The sequence below is a fragment of the Polistes fuscatus genome, unplaced genomic scaffold, assembly GCF_010416935.1.
Source record: "Polistes fuscatus isolate 324 unplaced genomic scaffold, CU_Pfus_HIC Scaffold17, whole genome shotgun sequence".
In the NCBI taxonomy this organism is placed as follows: Eukaryota; Metazoa; Arthropoda; class Insecta; order Hymenoptera; family Vespidae; genus Polistes; species Polistes fuscatus.
The window spans coordinates 3915002-3934886 of record NW_025113075.1 but is presented as its reverse complement, the minus strand read 5'-3'; the positions used below and the strand labels follow the sequence as shown (position 1 = coordinate 3934886).

The following is a 19885-nucleotide window of genomic DNA, read 5'->3' as shown; positions in this document are numbered from 1 at the left end:
ACAAAAAAATGAATAAATTTTGTATATAATTAGGCGAACAACAAAAATTAGTAATAAAAGCTAATTCAATTTTAAATGCACATTATATTTGTTAGTAGTGATACGTTAGAAAATAAAAAAGAAAAAAAAACAATAGAAAAGAAGAAAAAAAAGAATGAAAGAAATTTTGGAAGTATTATTATAGCGAGATTGATATATATTAATATTTTTAACTGATATAACTTTTAATGCTGCAATTTACATGTAAGCAATATTTATCTGTTTCGAATAAGCTATTAGTAGAATTTAATAGAATTTGTTATTACGCAAAGAATATTTCATTCGCTGGCACATTTATTTTACAACAATTCGAATGTGTACATTGTAAAAGATCTATGTAATACCGAGAGAGCACTTTTATCACGAATCCGTCTAATAAAAGAAAAAAAAAATGTTCAATATTTAAAAATTCATTATATTATTATCTTTCATTTTTACATTTAAAGTTTTACGATAAAAGTTAATTGTAATCGTTAAGTTGGGATAAGTTTTGGAGAGAAGTAGCCGTTCTAGAATCATTTTTATAATTTTTGTAATCGAGAACGACTTACATCGATAAATGTCTGGCTAAAAATGTCAGCAATAAATAGACAAGTATGTTTTTAAAAATATTTACGACTTATGTATTTTTGTCAGAAGCCATATTCTTATTATATAGGGTTATTATATACAAACATAACAACTTAACCATATACAAAAAATTAACTACGCTTAATACGTAAAAAATTTTTAATACAATGCTATTGTAAATATATCTTACTATGCTTTTAGGTCCTTTCGGTGTTTTATTATCTTAATACACTAAATAAATGTAATACGATATATATATATATATATCTCATTCGCATTATTAGATTAACTATTATACAATCATATATTATTCTCATTTTTAACAGTCTCCTTTCATACTTACTATCTAACGTGTATTTAAGATTTATACAAAATCTTACAATAATTATATTTACAAAACTTATATATCTATAAACGTACATCTATCACAATATATATATACATATATATATATATGTATATATATTTATATATTTATATATAGATTTATATTACATTATTTCAGTTTTCAAGATAATCTTAATAATAAAGGTATTATTTCACTATTTGAACTTTTGGTGTTCTGCGATATATAAGTCAGATTTGAAAATCACACCGCTATAGCAATAAGCTATATACGTTTTAAATTTTATTTTTTATTTTTTTTTTTATTTTTTTTATTTTTTTTTTATTATTTTTTTCCCTTTCTTTTCCTTTAGAAGATAGAAATCTATGAGTCATAGAGAAATTGTTAATGATAATAATGCATGCAAAAGTAGAATAATAAGTAGTAAAGTTTTTTTTTTCCTTCTGCAGACTTAATCTATATTACTATTTACTTTTTTTACAACTGCAACCTGGCAGTATTAGAATTCTTTGCTTTTTCTTCTTCTTCTTTTGGTTTTTTTAAGACGATCCGATGATAGATAAACAACGTGGTTATGAATCTGTATATATATATCGTTTACCCTTCTCCTAGATTTATCTCATTACTAGTAGTTCTCTTCAAAATTATTTCATAAATATGAAGTAGAAGACACGAAGAACCTGTTTACAAGCTTAAACATTTTGGATGACCTTTTCTAAGAATATTACAAGAATAGTCATTTATAAAATGTCCTGCTAATTGCTTCAGTATAGGGCACATAGTTGTATGTATGTACGTATGTATGTATGTATGTATGTATGTTTGTATGTATGTATGTATATGTGCGTTGTAGATAAGTGAGTGTGTAACAGTTAAGTTAATATGTAGGAACCTTTAACTGGCCAGCAGCTAAAAGGAACCTCATGTATTTTTGTCCATTTTTAAAGATCGATAACTCTGTTTAATAATTAATTAAACAAATGTACGAATGTGTATACGCGTGAGTGTGGAAATTTAAATATAATTTATAAGAGAATACTTCTCTCCTCTGTCCCTCTCTCTCTCTCTCTTTCTCTCTCCCTCTTATACATGATAACTAAATATGGTTTTCTTGGGCCTCATAATTTTTCTCAAAAATTGAATTTCCCTTCTCATCTTTAGAAGTGCTTTTATTATATATGCCCGAGAACTCGAATATTCAAGGAATAAATTAACTGCGTTCTTAGCTGCTCTTGGACCTCATAATTTTTCTCAAAAATTGAATTTCCCTTCTCATCTTTAAAAGTGCTTTTATTATATATACCCGAGAACTCGAATATTCAAGGAATAGATTAACTATTCTTAGCTGCTCAGTAGGTAAAATTCTCAATGCAATCAAATAGTAATAATATTATTGTAAAAGAAAAAAAATTTTGTTGTGGTTTAAAAAAGAAAATTTCGAATTTGTTTATACTCTCAAATAGTAAATTATCTGACAAATTAACAACTTATTTCACTGCTATCTGCAGTTTCAACTAATCACCAATAATTAAGCAGAGCAATTGATTTTTTCGTACTTGAAAATCTGTGATACCTCGATTTCATACGACGCATCACTGGTCGAAAACGGTCTTCTTCTTCAGCTACTCGTTCAGAGTGACAAATAATGGCAGTATCTTCATTCGATACACACGTACAGGAGGAAGATCAATGAAGATTAATTAGTGTTTCAAAATGGTGGACAATTAACACCAGGATGAAGGTACTGACATTTCTCGCCTACTCTACAATAACCATTTTTGGTAAATTGCATGCAAACGCGCGGTTGTTTACCGTTTCCTCTCCATCCACCACCGCCACCCCTCCAACCTCCTCCCCTACCAGGACCACAACCACCTCTATACCAACCAGGACCAGGACCAGGACCACCTCTACCTCTAACATGCATTGGGCCCACTGGACCTCTCGGACCTTGAAAGTTAGGACCAGGACCAGGACCAGGACCATACATTGGTCCTGGAGGACCTTGAAAGTTATTTGGATTCATATTATTGAATCCCATATCTTCTGGCCCCATCATACCATAACCACCATCTTGTTGATTATACAGTGGTGGTCCCATCATACCAGGCGGTAGCATTGGACCATTTTCCATTCCTTGAGGAAATGCTGCAGGCATATTTGCCATTGGATTCATTGCTACATCAGGTACAACTACTTTTCCATCTCCCGTTCTCCAACCACCACCACCACCAGTAGCAGCAGGTATTGGACCTGCCATTTCAGGCGCCATTTGCCCCATATGTGTTGGAGGCATCATCTGCTGAGGAATTTGAGGTATTGGATTCATTGTTCCCTGTGGACCAACAGGTGCCATCATTGGCTGTTGAGTATGTGAATAAGGTGGATAATGGAAGTTTGTTATTGTGGAAGGCTGAACGGGTAATTGAGGTTTTGGCTCTGGCCACGTTATATTTGTAAAGTCTTTTTCACTCTCCTTATTGCCCGTTAAATCGTCTAAAGGAATAACTTTTGGATCAGTAATAATATGGTGACGTTCTTCGTCCGGTTCTGCAGCTGAATCAGGTATCCTATAGAAATAATCAAGAAAAATCATTATTTTTCCATTCAATATATATTTAATCACACATTAATTATATTGTCAATAAATATTTATCAAACGATAAACTCACATGCTTCGATTGAAATAAAGTGCTTGAAGAATCCCCTTTTCTCTAGCATATTGAATATCCTTCTCTCTACTATCTTTACCAGGTTCTACCAATGCTGGAGGTAAGTCAATAGGAATTAATGGTTTCCATCGTGTTCTCTCTTCCATCAAATCTTCATTACCTAATAATAATCAATATATATATATATATATTATCTTTAATGTTTTCAAGATTTATTATCTTTTTATCATAAATAATATTAAAACTTAAACTTACTTAATTTTCTTGCCATTTGGAATGCTTCCCTCTCGTTCTGTTTTTCCATTTGTTTCATATCAGTGAAAGTTTTCGTTACGTTGACCCTTTCAGTTTCATCCAATTCGAAGTAACGTATAGATTCTAAATCTGTCTTCCATTTTAACGTTTTTTTAGGACCTTTACGTTTTTGTAATAAAAGAACACTTCTTAAACCATCGACGTAACGAATTTCAGGATAAGGAATAATTTCTTTTTTCAGTGAATCCAAACCATCCGACGATGCATCTTCGGGGGAATCGGATGTTTTCATTTCTTCAGTATCATCTTCTGGCGTTGGTGCTAAAATATTATCAAAATATTCATTGTTTATATTATTTTGTGTAAAGAAGAAATTAATTTTTAAATAATACTTCACAAAGAAGAAGGATGATTTATATTTGATTACGAATGCGTAAATATGAACAAATAAATAAACAAATAAAAATACGTACTGCTGCTTCCATCATCGTCATTATTATCTCCGTTATCCTTTTGATTATCAATAATATCTTCTTTATCTCTTCTAATTTCTTCGTCGTTACTCTCCTTATCTTTCTGTTCCTTGTCTTCTTCTGTTTCTAACGTATCTTGATAAAACTATTAAAAAACAAAAACAAACAATGGAAATATTTAACAATTTGAATAAAATATTATTACAAGCTAATTTGTATTTATGATTTTTTGATCAAGTCAATAAACAAAAAAAAATGAAATAAATTTATTATACGATTTTAATCGATAAGGAACATAATTGTAATATATAAATAAATAAAAGGGGGGGAGAGGATCAGTATTTTCAACTTTTATGACTTAAGTTCACTTTCATAATTACCCGAACAATTATATAAAAGAGTTTCATATTTGAATATATATAAGAAGATATATTGTTATTAAAAAAAAAAAAGAAAAAAGAAAACCAGAGAGAAAAATAATTGTTAAAAATTAGCGTTTGTAAATTGTACGTGAAAAATGTAAATACCTTGAAATTAGGCTTGACGACAACAGGTGATTTTTCTTCAATACTCGATGGCGACGTAGGTGGTGGTGTAATTTCGCGATTATCAGAAATATTTAATTCCTGTTTTTTCAAATCCGTCGAGCCTTCCTTCGTTATTGAAGTTCTACGTTTTCGTTTCCTTGGTTCTTTACTTTTTGTCGATGCAGTTAATGCATCCATAAACATATCACTTTCTTGTAGCATCATCGCTGTAACATTCAAAATTGCAACTACTATAAGTAAAATATTATACCATACGTTTGTGAAGAACAAAATATATATTAAATATTAAAATTCAAATATAATATATATATATATTTATAATGCAATTGTTTCCTATAAATTTTTAATGAAAATTTATCTCTCTCTTTGCGTGCTTTTCTCATACGAATAATCCGATGTGATCTGGAAAAAAATAATCAAATAGAAATTTCACATTAACATATTATTTTTATTATTATATATATATATAATGAAGAGGAATAATAAACACGTTTATTACATATTCAAAATAAATACAATTATTTTACAAATAAGTTTATACAAATAAATCTAAATCTAATCTTAATTAAATAAATCTTTTTTCATTATTTCGAAATTTAGTTACGAATTGTAATCGGATACAATTACATTGTATATTTAAAGTGCAACAGTTGTTGTTGTTGTTGTTGTGCAAGTTCATAAGATATCAAAATATAACGAAACAAAAGTACGAGATTTAGTTTTAGATACGAAATTTCTTTAACAATAAATCGCAAAGTTACTTTTGTAACGATTATTATATTAATAAAAAATACAAAAAACGAATTGATTTACGCAAATAAATACGGCATAATCGTTCACAATTATTGTAGTCTATAATAATTATAAACAACATTTGCAGAAGATAACGCGTGCCTATTATAATCAAGAGAATAAATTCTATCTATAAAAAAATAAACTCGACGTATTTTCAATTAATCGAGAGAAATGAGGAACAATCTTATCTAACAAAAATATTGTTTATCTGTTAGTAAAAACGCGAATGAAAATTAATCGTTTCATTTAATTTTTATACAAACGAGTTGTTCTTTAACGTCAATGATTATTGAGTTCAATTGAACGTACAAACGAATTATAGTGTACCGTCCTATATATTAAATTATAATAATTTTAATATCTATCGTGTCTTTAAACAAACAAAAAAAAAAGAAAATAAAATCCAAATTTATTTAAAAAAAAAACTATAAACGATGAGAATACGCGTTTACATATATATAATATAATCTTTCTTTTTCTTCTTCAGTATTCAGTATTCAGTATTTCTAGAAATAATCAATTAACATTAAGGTAAATACGTTTCGTTAAATCAATAAAACTTTATATATGAAATTATTTTACTTTATCAACATTTTATTTAACAGTTGTTTGAAATCGCATTCTCATATTGTTTTCTAATATTACGATTAATATTATTATTATTATTATTATTATTATTGTTGTTGTTATTCTCAAAACGAATATCGTATAAATCATCCAAATAAATAAATACAAATACGACTCGCTCTTTCTCTTTCTCTCTCTCTCACTCTCTCTCTCCATCTTTATTTCTTTTATCACTCAAATTATTAAAATGTAAGAAGACTGGAATGTATTAAAACGTAAGTAAATTCAGTCAAATCGTTTGAAGTTAATTAACTTTTATCGATTGTTGAAATGATTTAATTCTTCAAGAGATCTCTAAAGAATTTTATTAATTTATTTGATAAATGATCGATCGCAAATAAATTACTTTCGTTTAAATACTCGTGAAGTAGTATCGTTTTTTTTTTTATTTTTGTGTTGTGTGTTGTTGTTGTTGTTAAATAATTGAAATTCGTGTTATATAAAGAGAAGCCTTTAATATACATAAAATGCTATTACGTTTCATTATGTAAAATGTGTAACCATGGTATGCTAAAAATAAATTATATACCAATTCTATACTTATATCGTATATATTACGTATTTAATATATATATATATGTATATGGATAGGAAAACGCGCGCGCATATACAGGAAACAATACTCTTTTATTCGTCTCTAGTTGTTTTCTTTGTTTGTACCTTTTGTTTTTTAAATAGCGCGCGAGAATTTCAATTGACTAATTGAAAAATACTTATTGCAGAACCGTTATAATTTATTCTTTTTTTTTTTCTCTGTAAATGTTCTTTTCAAAGACAAGAAAAATATGCTTTGATTAATTGTACCTATTATAAAATTCAAAATATTAATAGAAATGAATAATCAAGTAATTGATAATAGAGATCTATTTCTCTATTTTTTATTTATCATCAAAATAAATTGCGACAAAGCATATCTCGTCCCTCTATATTTGTATTAATGTGATTATATATATATATATATACATATACATATATACATATATATATGTCCTATGGCATACCAAAAAAAAGGCACAGCTATATGAAACCCTATAAAAATGATTGAAATAAATAAATGAATAATGAAATATTTAAAAAATGATTTCCAACAATATGTTAATTTGCGTTTCAAATAGAATCTATTCATTAACGAGAGTAATGGTGTAGTTTGAGCAAAGAACACACACTACCGCTTTTATTTCGTTTCTTCTCTTATTTAATTTCCTTTTTTTTTTCTTCTTCGAACAGAAATCACATCATCACAATTATTCCAATCAAATGGTCGTTCCTTGAATTAGATCCAACTGAAATCAATAAATATAATAAAAACAGTAACAATAAATAATTACTACATACAATTCCAATGTACTCTAAAAAATACAAATCGATAACAGGATCGATTACAGGATCGATAATATTTCTATAGCTTCGTACAAAGTACCTATTTTTTTTCTTTTTTTTCTTTTTTGCATAACTGATATATATAAAGCAAAACGCAGTTGTTAACAATAACTTTCGTAATTATTACAGAGCCAAGAAAAAAAATCAAGAAAGAAAGAAAGAAAGAAAGAACGAACGAACCAAAATTTTGCAAGGGTTTTGATAAAATTCTTCACGAACGTATCCTCCATATCACTTCTTCGTAATGATTCTATTTTCTTTTTTAAACTATTTCATTTAATATTTTATTATTTGTATTCTCTTATAAAAAAAAAGAAGGAAGAAGAAATTTATGACAAAAAATATCGAAAAAACTTGAAGAGAAGAAGCAAAAGAAGAAGAAGAACAAGAACAAGAAGAAAACAAATAGGAAAGAAAAAGAAAATTTTAAAGTGCCAAAAAAAAAAAAATAATAAAAAAAAAAAATTCTATTTATTTAAACGTGATTCGAATGTGCAAAGAATAAACACAAGATGCAATATATACTGTTAATAGGTATATGAAAGTGAAATAGTAATTATTGTTTCTCTTGTAAGTATAATAAGTATATACGGTGAGAATGAATCTTTGATGATGCGCCCGCGCACGTGGTGTGTGACGCGACAACATCGCAAAACATTCGTCTACTTTCGGATCTTTCCGAGTAAAAACCGAAAGCGCAGAGCGCCATTGCGCACTTCCTCATCGCGCAGACACTGCACACCACTATCCAATCATTTCCTTGAGAAACAACCCCCACTAATAACTCTCTTTCCCCCTCCCCTTCTTTTCTACTCCTCTTTTCCACCCTTACGAATCACCGCGTGTTATATTTCAGTTTCGATATTACGATGATGACCAGAACAATAAAACAAATAAAAATAAAAAAATAAAAATAATAATAATAATAATAATAAGAAGAATAAGAAGAAGAAGAAGAAGAGAAAAAAGAAGAAGAAGATGACGACGACGAACCAATGATGATAACGTTAACACGAATTATGCTATATATATCGTAATTACTTTTTTATTCCTCTTTCTACATACACAACTTATTTGTTTGTTATTTTGGCAAAAGGCCCTTCGATAAATATAATAATCTTACTGAAATATACAACACGCGAGAACTATATTACACACGACACGCGAAAAGAGCATAACTTCTCCCCATCGTTTGATATTATTTCGATAATATATATTCAAATACCCGCGCACGCACCAAGAATGAGATAAGAAAGGAATTACAGATCGTGAAATATTCCGAATCGACAGCGAACGCGTTAAGAGCACGTATTTTAATGATAATCATAATAACTGAACCAATTAATCGCGCAACGATTATATCAAAGTGCACATATATCAAATTATTTCTTCTAAGTAACGCGCGTAAGGAGAATTGTAAGGATCATCTGTTCGTTCTAATAGTTGTTCAAAATGGTTTTCTTTAATTTCCGGTCACGTGAACAAAAATTTATCTTCCGAATAAGTATTTACAACGTGCCACCATTTATTTCTAATAACACAAATCGCGCCTAATTTCTTTTTCTTCTCCATCGCGAACTTAAACGTGTGTGTATTTATATATATGCAAGACTAATCGTGAAATTTTTTATATGCACGAAATTTTCACTTTCTCTGCTAGCCCTTGCATCCCCATTCCCCACCACTGACTGTAATTCCCAAAATCTAATAACAACAAAATACTCAAGATTTTCTTCCTCTCTCTCTCTCTCTTTCGTTTCTTCCTTGTTTTTTATTGGCTCTTATCTTTTTCAATCTTTCTTATAATTTTTCATCCTTTCTTTCTTTCTTTTTTTTTTTTTTTAATTTCGAGCTTTTCTATATAAAATATACGTGTGATCGCAGAAAATATGCAACGAAGAAAGTGACTAAATATCACCACGTCGTTGTCATCGAAATCATCGAACGCCATCAGAGATATCAATCATCATCGAACTACAGGTTGTTACAAAATATTTTTCATCCTTAAGGCCCCTTTTTCATTTGCCATAAAGATGGCGCCCCGAAGACGCAGCTTCCAATTTCCATGATTTTCTTTCCTTCTTTTTTCTGACTTGGGTTTTTTTTTTTTTAGAGATATAATCGTATATATATTTAGAATTAAAATATAATCATTTATATTATTATTTCAGTTTTTTTTTTTTTTAGATCATTGTTTTTGCTCGTTTTCCTTATTCGCTCGCTCACGCATACGATTTTCTTTTTTTATTTCACGCACATATCCTTTCTCTCTCTCTCTCTCGCTCTCTCTCTCTTTCTTTCTCTAACAAGGATCTCGGGACTTAACACCAGTCCCAAACAAATTTCAATTCTCTCTTTTTATTTTTATCTTCATCTCTCTCACAATTAGTTAAGTGCACCGATTAATAAATAATATGTGAAGAATATATTTTTTTTGTGAATTTAATTATAATAATAAAAAACGAAACTGCATTGTATTATTGTATCATTATATCAAGCTCTTTTTTTCTATTAACCTATTTATTTATTTATCTATCAATAATTATAATAGTTTTTTTATTTTCTTTTTTTTTCTCAAAGAATAACAAAAATTCGAATGGCGTCGCAAATGAGTCATTATTTTGTTTTTTGTTCTATTAGTAATATTTGTAGCTTTATTAAATATGTAGAATTTTTAATTGACTGAACACAACGAGGCTATCACGAAATTTTATTTAATTAACCCCTTAACCTACGATTTACGTTCCAAAAGTTTCATCTATTCGTCCATATAATATGTAAGATAAAGTAAGTATATAGATACAAAAAAATGTTTCTATATCGTTTCATATCATATAGTAAGTTATATAGCAAGTTATACAGTAAGTTAAGGGTTTGAACATAGTTTGACATTAAAAAGTTAAAATTTATTACTGAAAAAAATATTTGTTCATAATAAAAATTATACAAATAATTTTATCGTATAACAAGCTTCAATAATATATGAAATATCAATAAAAGCATTCTATAAAAAGCAGTTAGATTGTATTAAAATTCCAGATATACAAAATCTACATTCTATTTATAACAAAAGTATTGTTGTCTCATTAATTCGATTTGATTTAATTTAACCAATTTGCATCATGACTCTACTTAAGGTTCTTTGTTCAAACATCATCAACGTACAACTGTCGACTGACCCGTATCAGAGATAAAAATTCTCACAGATAGATAAATTAATGTATCTTTTATGCAAAATAATCTGCGCTCGGTGATAGCAGACAACAGTCGCATCTCGTGGATATATCCACGACTTGGATGCAAATAAGTTAATTTAATGTTACAAATTTAGGGAGGATTATTGTCTAATGTTTAAAAACAAAAAGAAAAGAAAAAAGAAAAGAGCGACACCACTTCGAATGTTTGTATAAAATAATTTGAACCCCCAGCACCTTTTTGTACTAATTATTAGAATATATTTCAAACCGAGAGGATGGAAATCTGGATGGGCCCACGGTAAATTTGTCAAGCATTATTTAATGAGCAAAATATATAGCAGAAACCCAAGAGTTCAATATTTCCAGATTTCTGATCATTTTATTCAAAATGCTTAAATAGGGTGTACATGTACAAGGGGCGGGAAAAATGTGGACAGACAAAATTTTATTGTTGCCTTACCTATGGCTGATTTAGTAATATCTTGAAGTAGTGGACTCGCATCGGTGTGCTCGTTCACTGTTGAACTATTTTTTTTTGTTTTACTTTTTTTTTCTTTTTTAACCCTTTCGTTACTACGAGCGACTATAATCGCTCTACATAAGATGCCCACACGAAGGTACTACGGGCGAATATAGTCGCTCTTCATAAAATTTCACGTATTTTTTATATGACAAGAGCATATGCAGTTATGGCACATGAAGTATCCCAACTCTGGACGTCTCTCTGAAGAAAAAAATCTCTCAATATCAGCAAACGTAATGCATCAGAATAATCAATCTCGGCCGCTGACGATAGATCTTATGCAGCATGCAGTTTTGTTGCTTACTTGTAAGGAAAACGCGCCCGTAGCGAAAGGGTTAAATAAACCCGAAACAATTGAATTTCGATAATAAACTTTTTACACTAATTTTTAATCTAATTAATTAGTTTCACTTGTTCTGTTCTGTTCTGTTCGTTCGTGTGTTCGTACGTCTGTTCGTTCATTATTACAGATATAGAACTTCTCAAGGTAACTTCATTTTTTTGTTCATTCTCAAATTTGTATCTTTTACTATATATTTTTTATTAGATTGTTTACCGAAACCGATCTATTTTCTTTGTCACGTCTATTCATATCAATTATTCACACTATTTTATTCTCCACCGCACTAATTTATCTATAAAAAATTTTCCGTATGTATATGTGTGTGTGTATGTGTGTGTGTGTGTATATATATAATATGTATGTGTATATATATGTTTTAATTAATATTTTTTAACCAAGTTACCTTGCAGAATCCATATAACATACGAAATAAATTGAAGTTGAGAAGATCTCTTCGTTCTCCTATACATGATGCCAATGATGATGATTATATGTAGAGAAAGCACGACAAAGAGAGATATCCATTTCATCCCGTATCGTAGAGAAGTGGAACTGAACTGATTTTCTTAAAATTTCTATAAGACTCTAATAGTAATATTTGAGGAAGTAGCGTATAGGGTGGTATTAAAAAATACAAGTTTATAGAGATTCCTGTAAAAAGCGATGAATTAATCTAATATACAAAATAAAATAGGGGGGGGGGAAAGAGAAAGAAATGAAACAATAAAAACATAAAAAAATAAAATAATTGATCGTAGAAGAAGAAGAGAAGTAGCGTAAGGGTGGTATTAAAAATACAAGTTTATAGAGATTTCCTGTTAAAAGCGATGAATTAATCTAAATACAAATAACTAGGGGGGGGGGAAAGAGAAAGAAATGAAACAATAATAAAAAATAAAATAAATTGATCGAGAAGAAGAAGAAGAAGAGCAGAAGAAAAAGGTTATCACAAGGAATAAATTTTGATATATCCCAATATTGATACCTCATCAGTATATATAAAGCATTATGAAAAATATTTTCTGGTTTTATTTTTCCTGGAGACATCCACCTGCAAACTCAATATTAAAGTTCATTATCAAGTCAGTCATAATTCTTAATAAAATGTAACTATGCCGATATTCAACGGTAGTGTTGTACAGCTGTTAAATGATATGCTTATTTATGTAAGTAGATTCTATACGTAAAATCAAATCGAAAAATAATATAACTTTAATTAGTTTACATAATGATATATCTCTTATGTTTTCATTTTATGTGCACGTTATTTTAATATTATGCAAAAAGTATTAAGACATAGAACACAGTCAAGATATATTATCTAAATTAGTTGCAATATGAAAATTCTATCCACACAAGATAAGCATATAATTGAAACATCTTAAATGTATGTAAAAGCTATTGTTATAAAGTAAGAATGAAAGTATAATATTGCATATATTTTTATTATATATAAACAATTTTTTAAACATAGAAAAAAACAAATGAATAATTAATTTTGTACGAAATCTATTTCATAAACATATATAGAAAGTGAACATAAACGAAATAAATTAAATAATAAAAAATTTCTAATTATATAAACTATATAACAAATTTAATGTTATTTTAAAGTCAAGAAAGTAAAGAAAAAGTATTATATGCACAGGAGAGAAAACATATATCGATAAAAAGATAATTAATTAAATACTATTCGTAAAAGAGAAGATTATATTGTCGGCAAATAAATGTTATATTTTAAATGAGGATAAAAAATTTCATAAGAAAATGACGAAAAGGAAACTAAAAATTTCGTATAGATTAAAAAACAAATAAAGAACCTTAGAACATCGGCAAATAGTTAGTTTCTGACTAGTTAATATTTTGTTTACCAATATTTCTATTATTTTGCATTTGAAAGTGTAGGTATTATAATAATAAATTATTAAATTTAGCATATGAGCTACAGATATATACTTACGTTTAGGTTTAGGTGGTATCAATTTAATGCCTCCCTTCTTCTCCTCGTTTGGTGGTGTAGTCGGAGAATCCAATGACAATTTTGCTCTTTTATCTGAAGGGCCAAGTACCTCTCTTAGCGGAGAAGGTCTCTTCAAAACGGGCAATTTAGGAAGAGGCATCATCTTTTTATCGGCAACAGGGCTTGATTTTTTAGCTGATCTGGGCGGTGGAGGTTTTACTTCTTCTTCAAGACCAGTAGACCTAAACTTAGAGTTAAACGTTTTGACAGTCTTCGGTCTTGCTGTTGAGTCTTGTGTATTTTTTCTGCTCTCGATGGAAATGGAAATATTTTTTTTTTCTGACATTATAACAGACTTTTTCCCTTCTATTTTATCCTTATTTTCTTTAGAACTATCTCGAGAATCAGTGATTAACTTCTTGCTTCCGTCCCCTGTTTTATTGTCTTCCGATTTTTTCTTAGGTATTTTTCCTAACTTGGAACTTAAAACTTGACCTTGTACTTTCTCTAATGTAGCTTTATCTTTCTCTGCTTGATCCTTTTTCTGTTTTTCTTTTTCCCTTTCTTTCTCTTTGTCAGTTTTATTTTTATTATTAGAATTATGCTTACTGGATGAATTGGAGTGATGCTTTTCCCTGGAAGACTTATCCTTAGAAGTGGAACTTTTTGATGTACTGCTTGACGATGACCGGTGACTACTAGAACGATGAGACGTAGAACTACTTCGATGCGAGCTAGAGCTTGCGTTGTGTTTAGATGAAGAACTTTTAGATGACGATGATGAACTATGATGATGATTACCACTTTTTTTATCTGAACCACTACTTAATTTTTTATCATCCTTTTTGTGAGAATCTCGATTCTCTTTGTCACTAGATTTATTGCTGTCACTTGAAACAATATCTTTATTATCTTTATTTTCTATTATTTTAACATTACTAATTACTGTTTCAATACTATCCTTAGAACTAATTGTAGATTGTTTCACTTCACTAGAAATATGATCGGATTGTTCTGATTGCACTTCTGTCGTATCGTCTTGTTCACTGTGCACTCCTCCCTCACTGCTCTCAAGATTATCTCTTTTTCCTTGATCTTCTTTTAAAGTAAACACTGTGTCTTTTATTTCCCCATTAACGTCTAAGCTTGCGTTATTTGATGTTAAAACACTGTTTATGTTGGCTGCATCAGTCTCTACTTTAGTAAGAACTTGTTTCCCATCCCTTATTGTTATTTTATATAAAGGAACAGACGATTGGGAAGACACTACAACAAAAGATTGTTTTTTTGTTGAAAATTGGCTAGATTGTTGTTGCAGTTGTGCTTGTTGTGGTTTAGTTACAACTTGTAATTGCATAGGATGCTTTTCTTGTATGTGTTGCTCGTCCACTTGCTGTTGAACTTGCGTCGTTGTAATAATGGACTGTGGACTTTGAGTAAATTGCAAGTCTTGTACATGTACAGTAACACTTTCCACATCGTCTGTGCTTTTTTGTATACTACTATTAATAGAATACTGTTGTTGTTGTTGTTGTGATTGTTGTTGAGCGGTTTGAATTATTATACTTTGCGCACCAGTACTACTACTACTACTACTCTGCATCGGCGTCATCATAATATGCGCTGGTACAGAGTTTGGTGCGACTTCGCCTTTTACTATTTTCAGCCATTGTTCAACAAGACGACTAGCTAATATTCTAACACCTTGATGACTTCCTTCTTTTGATAAACCTTTAATAAGCTTAGGGCAATTATTACTTTTTAATCTGTCTACATCCACTGGACATAATAACAAAAGTTCCAAAAGTTCTTGAATTAATGCCCAGTTTTTAGCAAGAATACCATCAGTCAACCACATGTGAATAAGATTCCATCCACCGGCAGCCATAAATCTACACAATAATATACTTATTTGATAATTCCTGCATGGATTTTTTTTAATTAAATATGAATAACATAAAAAATAAAACTTTAATAAGTCTATATATATATGTCAATGTAAGACTCATATCAGTAAGTACAGTTCATTTAATACAACTGTTCAATGGTTTTGGGTCTTATTTACTTTTGCATGTAATTATATTTTACACAAATACAATAAAGTAAGTGTGTGTCTCGACATGCTATATATATATATATGTATACTTATTGTAAATAAGCCAAGAATTGGATAAACAAACCAATCAATCAAAGAAATAAATATTTGGAAAATGTTATTTCTATATTAACGTAAAGTAGAACCTCGATTATTCGAATTAATCAGGGATGAAGGAGACATGACTGTTTAGTTAAGAGAATTTTCTCGAATAATAGAATAGATACATTTGTAACTTTGATTTTCGATATTACTCTCCCTTTTATAATTTTTTTTTAACTACTTTAATTTGTAAAAGTTAGATTCTTTCTGTGCTTCATATCATCTCAGTCCTTTTTCCAAGGCTTCGAATGCTTTAAAATGTTGTAGAACATCATCATTACAGTTTAATCAAAATGTACTTCATTTAAAGTATGTACAGTGTTACGATCAATTAAAGAATTTTCATAACTTTAGTATTACCAATCATTACATGCAATTACATTACATTTCATGCAATGCAGAAACAATTTCATTCAACATTACGTAACGATTATAAAACTAACTTGTATAAAAACAAAATGCTTGATTTATTTATAACTTAGAGATTAAAGTTCATCACGCATGATTTAATGTTATGATTCTAATTAAGAATTTAGATAACGATTATTATGAATAATGATAATCAAATAACAGGGAGTTCATATAATGGAATAACTGAATAAAGGAGAATTCAGATAATCGAGGTTTTAATGTATTATATATATTCTAATATACTTTAATAATTTAATAGATTAAAAATAATAAAATAAATTAAATATATCCTTTTTCTTTTTTACTTACTGACTAAGTAGGTCGGTGTTAGTGGTTTTTAAAATTTGAATATAAATGCATTTGGATACCAATTTCTTCGAAAATTTTGTCATTAAATTAGCTAATCGATTAACTTCTTCTTTACTTTTGATTCCTCCTGTTGAACCCAGTAAAACACTGAGACATTTGAGTAGCGATAATGGGTCTATACGTGGCTGTAAATGAAATAAACATTTCTATTATTAATATTATTTTCTTTTTTAGAGAAATGGAATAATAACTTAAATATGACTTATATAATCTTAATATGTAATAAAATCCAATAAACAAGATATCAAGTCATAAAAATCTGCACGCAATTTCAATTATTTTATCTTTATCACATATTTATCAAAAATGTAATTATTTAACAAAAAAAAAAAATGTTAGACTTACATCAGTAAGTATGGCCTATTAATCACGACCATTCAATGGTTCTAAGTCTATTACATTTATTCTTGCATGTTTTTTTTTCACATCATACACAAATTGTATGCATGTGTGTTGTCTTACATGCTATCGTAAAATATGAAAAAATATATTATATATATATATATACACATACGTTAATTAATAATTGTAAATTAATTTAAAAAAAAAAAAATCCATACAATAATAAAAATAAGAAAAATAATCAATAATAACGAATAATATATATATATATATATATATATATATATATATATATGTATTAATTATAAATTAAATAATAGAACAAAAATATATAATGATTTAATCGAAGTTAAAATAAGAAACAATTAACATACATAACCGCAGTAACATCAATGCTACGAAGGTTATTGATCTAATATTCATTTAACCCCTACTTCTTTTCCAATAATACCAATGTAAAAAAAAAAAAAATGTCCGATGTGCGCGCGCGTGCGCTCGCGTATGTGTATGTATATATATATGATAATAAGTAAAATTTTGTCTACCATTTTGAATAAGCACATACCATACGATAAATTTTATAAATATATATAAATCGACTCACCATTTTGTAGTTACCCTCAATGGATTAATGTATTGTAAAAAGTAGGCATAAAATCATGTTGTATATCTGCAACGAAAGAAAAAAAGACTATTGGAATTCACATAAGCGAAGGAGGAGATCGGACACGTTCGTTTTCACCGCCATTTTGTTGATAGTGATAGACGAACGGGAACGAGCAAATTACAAAGGATACTGATATAACTGAAATACGATTATTATCTTAATTAATAATGATCTATCGAATAACTCATCGACGTTTATTCGATCGCTACCTCAATATATGAAAAAAATCCATCGGCGTATTAGTAAAATCTTCCTGGCATCAGTCTTATACTGATCGACCATATGGATTACTTTCTACCACGAAATAAAGTATCGAAATAATATTGTATTGCCTAATAAATATATCTTTTATATAATATTATATAATAAATAATCATTCTTTAATAAAATAAACAATCTAAATATTTATATGTATATATATATATATGTATACATATATATGTACATATATGAAAAATCGTAAACTACGGACTTCAAGAAGACGCAAGTACGTGAAACGGATCTCAAACAAACGTTGCCTACTCGGTTTCCAACTGTGGAGACGCTTGTTGCGCAGCATTTTACGCATTCCCACCCTCGGTAAATATAATGCCAACCAATCAGAGCTTCGATATTAACACTACGTTGACCAATGATCGATGCGACCCCACCTTGTCGCTGCGTCACTATTTCTATTTATATCACGCCCAAACTGTTCGTCGATGGATAAATTTCCATTAAATTTTCGAATAAACACTTTCTAACACTTATGTAATTTCTTTCTTTCTGATTATAAATTAAATACGAATTTAATTACACTATTCATTTCCGAATATATGACATATTCTAGATATCTCTTGTGTTACGTCACTTATTAATATACAGCAGCACCTCATATATATAAATATTTCTTTCTAGAAATTCTTATTTATTTTGATTCTCTCTTTTTTTCCTTTTCTATTTAAAAACACAATGAAGATATAAATGTTTAAAATCTAACGAGATTTTGTTAACTTCCGTAATTGATCGTTTCCTTCTTTATTGTAGAGAGTATATATGCGTGTGAAAAAGGAAAAAATAGATGCTCCACCCCTTTTGTTATAGATTGCAAAATGAAACAAAAATATTATATATGTCAATATGTTAACATTTCTGGACAATAGGTAGAAGCCACTCACATTTTTTGATTTAAAATAATATCCTTATTATGGAAAACATATTTTCTGCGTGCATAAGAAACTCTTAATATTTCTTATACATGATTATGATGAGACGTGAGAACCTATGAAACTTAGGTCTCTCACTTTCTCTAATTTCGACTTCACATTGAATCAACGGTTAGCGAAGCTCCCGTGAATCCGAGTGTATCTTCTCGATGATCAGCCATCTGCAATGAAACATTACTTATAATATAATTTAATTACCTTTAAAACGCGTTTCTTTTTTTTTTCTTGCGATATCCTGTTGAAAAATTACGAGAATTACTTAGAAACTTTAACAGAACTACTCTCACCTATGGAGCGTAGCAACCTCTATGATACTGAAAGCGGAAGTTTCGACATTGCAATAAGTGAATCAAATGAGACACTATTTTTTTATTTTTATTCTATTCAATCAATTGTCCTAAAAACGATTTTAAAAATAAACTAATAATAATTTCTCTTTCACGATTAATTTTAATTATTTATATCATTACAATTAATAAATATCTCTTTCAAGTTTTATTTTAACCAGTTTACTTCGCTAACAATTGATCTGTGCAATACAATGCTAATCAGTGTTGCAATGTTCTATTGAAAATATCCTATTGAAATAATATAATATTAATAAAATATAATATATTTTATTTTTGTTAAGAAATTTGTTAAATTATTATTAAGAATTTTATTAAATATATTATATTTATTACGAAAATATTATATTCCTCGCTTGACTCATGTGTATATATATAGAACATAGATTCGCGCAATGGTTCGCAAATTAAATATCATGATATTTTCATTTTTATCTTTTGTTAATCTATTTATAAAATAAAGTTATCAATGCTTGATTAAACAAATATAAAAGCCATAAATAACATCTGCTAATTTTCTATATATGATATAATATCAATTATAAAAAAAATTACATTATTTGAACCACAGAAAGGTTGTGAATCACTTTTTGAAAAGATCCAAAAAGAAAAGATTCAT

The 19885-nt window shown here is 28.6% G+C and overlaps 2 protein-coding genes and 2 long non-coding RNA genes across 13 annotated transcripts in view; 1 reads left to right on the top strand and 3 right to left on the bottom strand.

The window, feature by feature from the left end:
* LOC122515069 (fasciclin-1) overlaps positions 1-19885 on the top strand; it is a 763302-nt gene that overhangs the window by 181571 nt on the left and 561846 nt on the right. The window lies entirely within an intron of this gene.
* LOC122515062 (serine/threonine-protein phosphatase 1 regulatory subunit 10) lies at positions 1484-19308 on the bottom strand. Of its 4 annotated transcripts, none has more exons than XM_043632222.1 (10): positions 19207-19308; positions 18872-19080; positions 17652-17717; positions 16646-16830; positions 13729-15620; positions 4883-5109; positions 4356-4500; positions 3883-4203; positions 3628-3787; positions 1484-3525 (listed from the first exon to the last, which is right to left on the bottom strand). In XM_043632222.1, the coding sequence occupies exons 3-10, from the start codon at positions 17652-17654 to the stop codon at positions 2664-2666; spliced, it is 3795 nt and encodes a 1264-aa protein (XP_043488157.1). In that variant the 5' UTR covers positions 17655-17717; positions 18872-19080; positions 19207-19308; the 3' UTR covers positions 1484-2663. The 4 variants fall into 4 exon arrangements, with proteins under 4 accessions (XP_043488157.1, XP_043488161.1, XP_043488158.1 ...); XM_043632226.1 differs by lacking the exons at positions 18872-19080; positions 19207-19308 and adding exons at positions 17924-18008; positions 18187-18299; XM_043632223.1 differs by lacking the exon at positions 18872-19080 and having other exon boundaries at positions 19118-19273.
* On the bottom strand, positions 6265-13158 carry LOC122515094. Its single transcript, XR_006303206.1, has 3 exons — positions 12754-13158; positions 11363-12419; positions 6265-7608 (listed from the first exon to the last, which is right to left on the bottom strand). It is a non-coding gene; the product is annotated as an uncharacterized LOC122515094 (long non-coding RNA).
* On the bottom strand, positions 17035-17464 carry LOC122515096. Its single transcript, XR_006303208.1, has 2 exons — positions 17422-17464; positions 17035-17170 (listed from the first exon to the last, which is right to left on the bottom strand). It is a non-coding gene; the product is annotated as an uncharacterized LOC122515096 (long non-coding RNA).

What these genes read in the sequence shown, in the direction of transcription:
- LOC122515062 (XM_043632222.1), bottom strand. An exon ending in TCGTCAAGCCTAATTTCAAG is followed by an intron (nt 4,501 to 4,882) that starts GTATTTACATTT and finishes GTTTTTTAATAG; the next exon opens with TTTTATCAAGATACGTTAGA. An exon ending in TGACGATGATGGAAGCAGCA is followed by an intron (nt 4,204 to 4,355) that starts GTACGTATTTTT and finishes ATAATATTTTAG; the next exon opens with CACCAACGCCAGAAGATGAT.